At 38.7% G+C, this 1,905-nt stretch overlaps 1 protein-coding gene across 1 annotated transcript; it reads left to right on the forward strand.

Annotated features, from left to right (window-relative positions):
• Positions 1-884: 884 nt before the first annotated feature.
• On the forward strand, positions 885-1,715 carry LOC104861556 (putative vomeronasal receptor-like protein 4). The gene has a single exon (XM_010623044.2). It carries the CDS (start codon positions 885-887, stop codon positions 1,680-1,682), a length of 798 nt encoding a protein of 265 aa, XP_010621346.2. The 3' UTR covers positions 1,683-1,715.
• The last annotated feature ends 190 nt before the right edge of the window (positions 1,716-1,905 follow it).

A 1,905-nucleotide genomic window follows, 5' to 3' on the forward strand; every position in this document is an offset into this window, starting at 1 on the left:
ATATATATAGCCTAAGATAATTGCTCGTTACTGAAAATTATGGGCTGGGTGGCAGGACACTAGTTGGACTGGCCTGACAGGGACAGCCAGGAGACATATATATTGTTTCATTAAAAACTCTATTTATTGTACCATATCAGGAAAATTTATGCAGTTAGACTGATCAGTGAGTAGTAGAAATAGAAATAAATATCTTGGAGGAGTGAAATTAAAGAGTTAGTTTGGAGGCTGGAGATTTAGCTCAGTGGTTCTGCCACCTGCCTAGCAAGCACAAGGTCCTGAGTTCAACCTCCAGATTTAAAAATACAGAAGTCTTAAGAGGCAGGTATTGTGGATCTAAAACTTGGGAAACAAATAATCCAGACTATTGAACTGCCAAAGAGATAGTGTAGAAAGATTCAATGTGGCTACAAGGATGTGATGCTGAAAAGTGACACCTCGGGATTTCACAAGGTCTGTGGGGCAGGGTGTAGAAGGCAGACCAGTTAAATATGAGACTCAGGCTTTGGAATCCAATGAGAGGAAAGCACAAGTCCTAGAATCAAACAAAGGGAATCTGAATACAGAAATTTTATAAAAGGACGTTTGTTTGCACAGTTCTGTGAATAAGTAAGTTCATTTTATGAAAATTTAGCTCGTAAATGAGTGGAAAATTTGGCTTTTTTAAATTCTAGTTTGGAAGACCCTATTTCAGAGAACATAGAATAACAAAGAGTGCTATAAAAATAGGTCAAAATTCAACACTGTTTCATGTGTCACATCTGTGTCTCCTATACTGGTAGGTTATGACATGAAATAATTTTTTTCAGATACCTACCATCATTACAGGTGTTTCTTCAAAACTGTATTTGCCAGATGCAAGTTTTCTGTTCATGAAGATAGAAATGGTTTACAAACTTGCCAACTGCACAATCTGTGTTTTTCTTGCTGGACTTAGCATTGTAGGGAACATTTTTGTTTTTTTGAATAATACGTACAATGTTAGACGAGGTGCCAAAAGCAAATCAATACACTTTATTATTATCCATTTGGCTTTTACAAATATCATAATGATTGTTTCCAAAGGAGTACCAAAGATAATACCAACTTTTGGTGTGAGAAACTTCCTGGATGACACAGACTGCAAGATTGTGGCTTATGTGGAGAGGGTGGCCCGGGGCCTGTCCATCTGCACCAGTGCTCTCCTCACAGTGGTCCAGGCTGCCACCATCTGTCCCAGACACTCCAGGTGGAGGAGGCTCAAGCCCAGAACTGTGTGGCATATCCTTCTCCTACTTCTCTTCTTCTGGGTTCTCAATTCCTTGATCGGCATGAACTTACTTCATTGCATGAAAAGCACCAGCATGAATATATCACAATTCAGTAAGTGTGACTATTGTCATTTGCAACCACAAAATCAAAAAATAAGATCGCTTTTTGTTACCCTCATGGTAGTAAGGGATGCTGTTTTTCAGAGCGTCATGGGTGGAGCCAGTGGCTACATGGCATTTCTTCCCCACAAGCACCACCAGAGTGTTCTCCATTTGCAAGGCTGCAAGCTCCTCTACAAAACTCCTCCTGAGATCAAAGCTGTTCAAAGTGTTCTTCTTCTGATGCTTGGTTTTCTTTTCTTTTATTGGATAGATTGTGTTCTTGCCCTATGTATAAGTTTTGAGAATCATTCCATGGTAATAAATATTTGAGAATTTCTGACCATTGGTTATGCAGTTCTTAGTCCTTTGGTACTGATTCACAGGGAGGGACACCTGGCTGATGGCCGGCATGCTCATAAGGATGTAAAAATTCTAAAAGTTCATCTCTTCACTGTTGAGTTTTCTTTTCAGTAAGTACCTATATAACAGATGTTGCTTTTGTTACATTGCGTTTGAAACCAATAACATGAAAAATATATTTATAATATATATG

Source organism: Fukomys damarensis, unplaced genomic scaffold, assembly GCF_012274545.1.
Source record: "Fukomys damarensis isolate Sample0158 unplaced genomic scaffold, DMR_v1.0_HiC HiC_scaffold_10, whole genome shotgun sequence".
Lineage (NCBI taxonomy): Eukaryota > Metazoa > Chordata > Mammalia > Rodentia > Bathyergidae > Fukomys > Fukomys damarensis.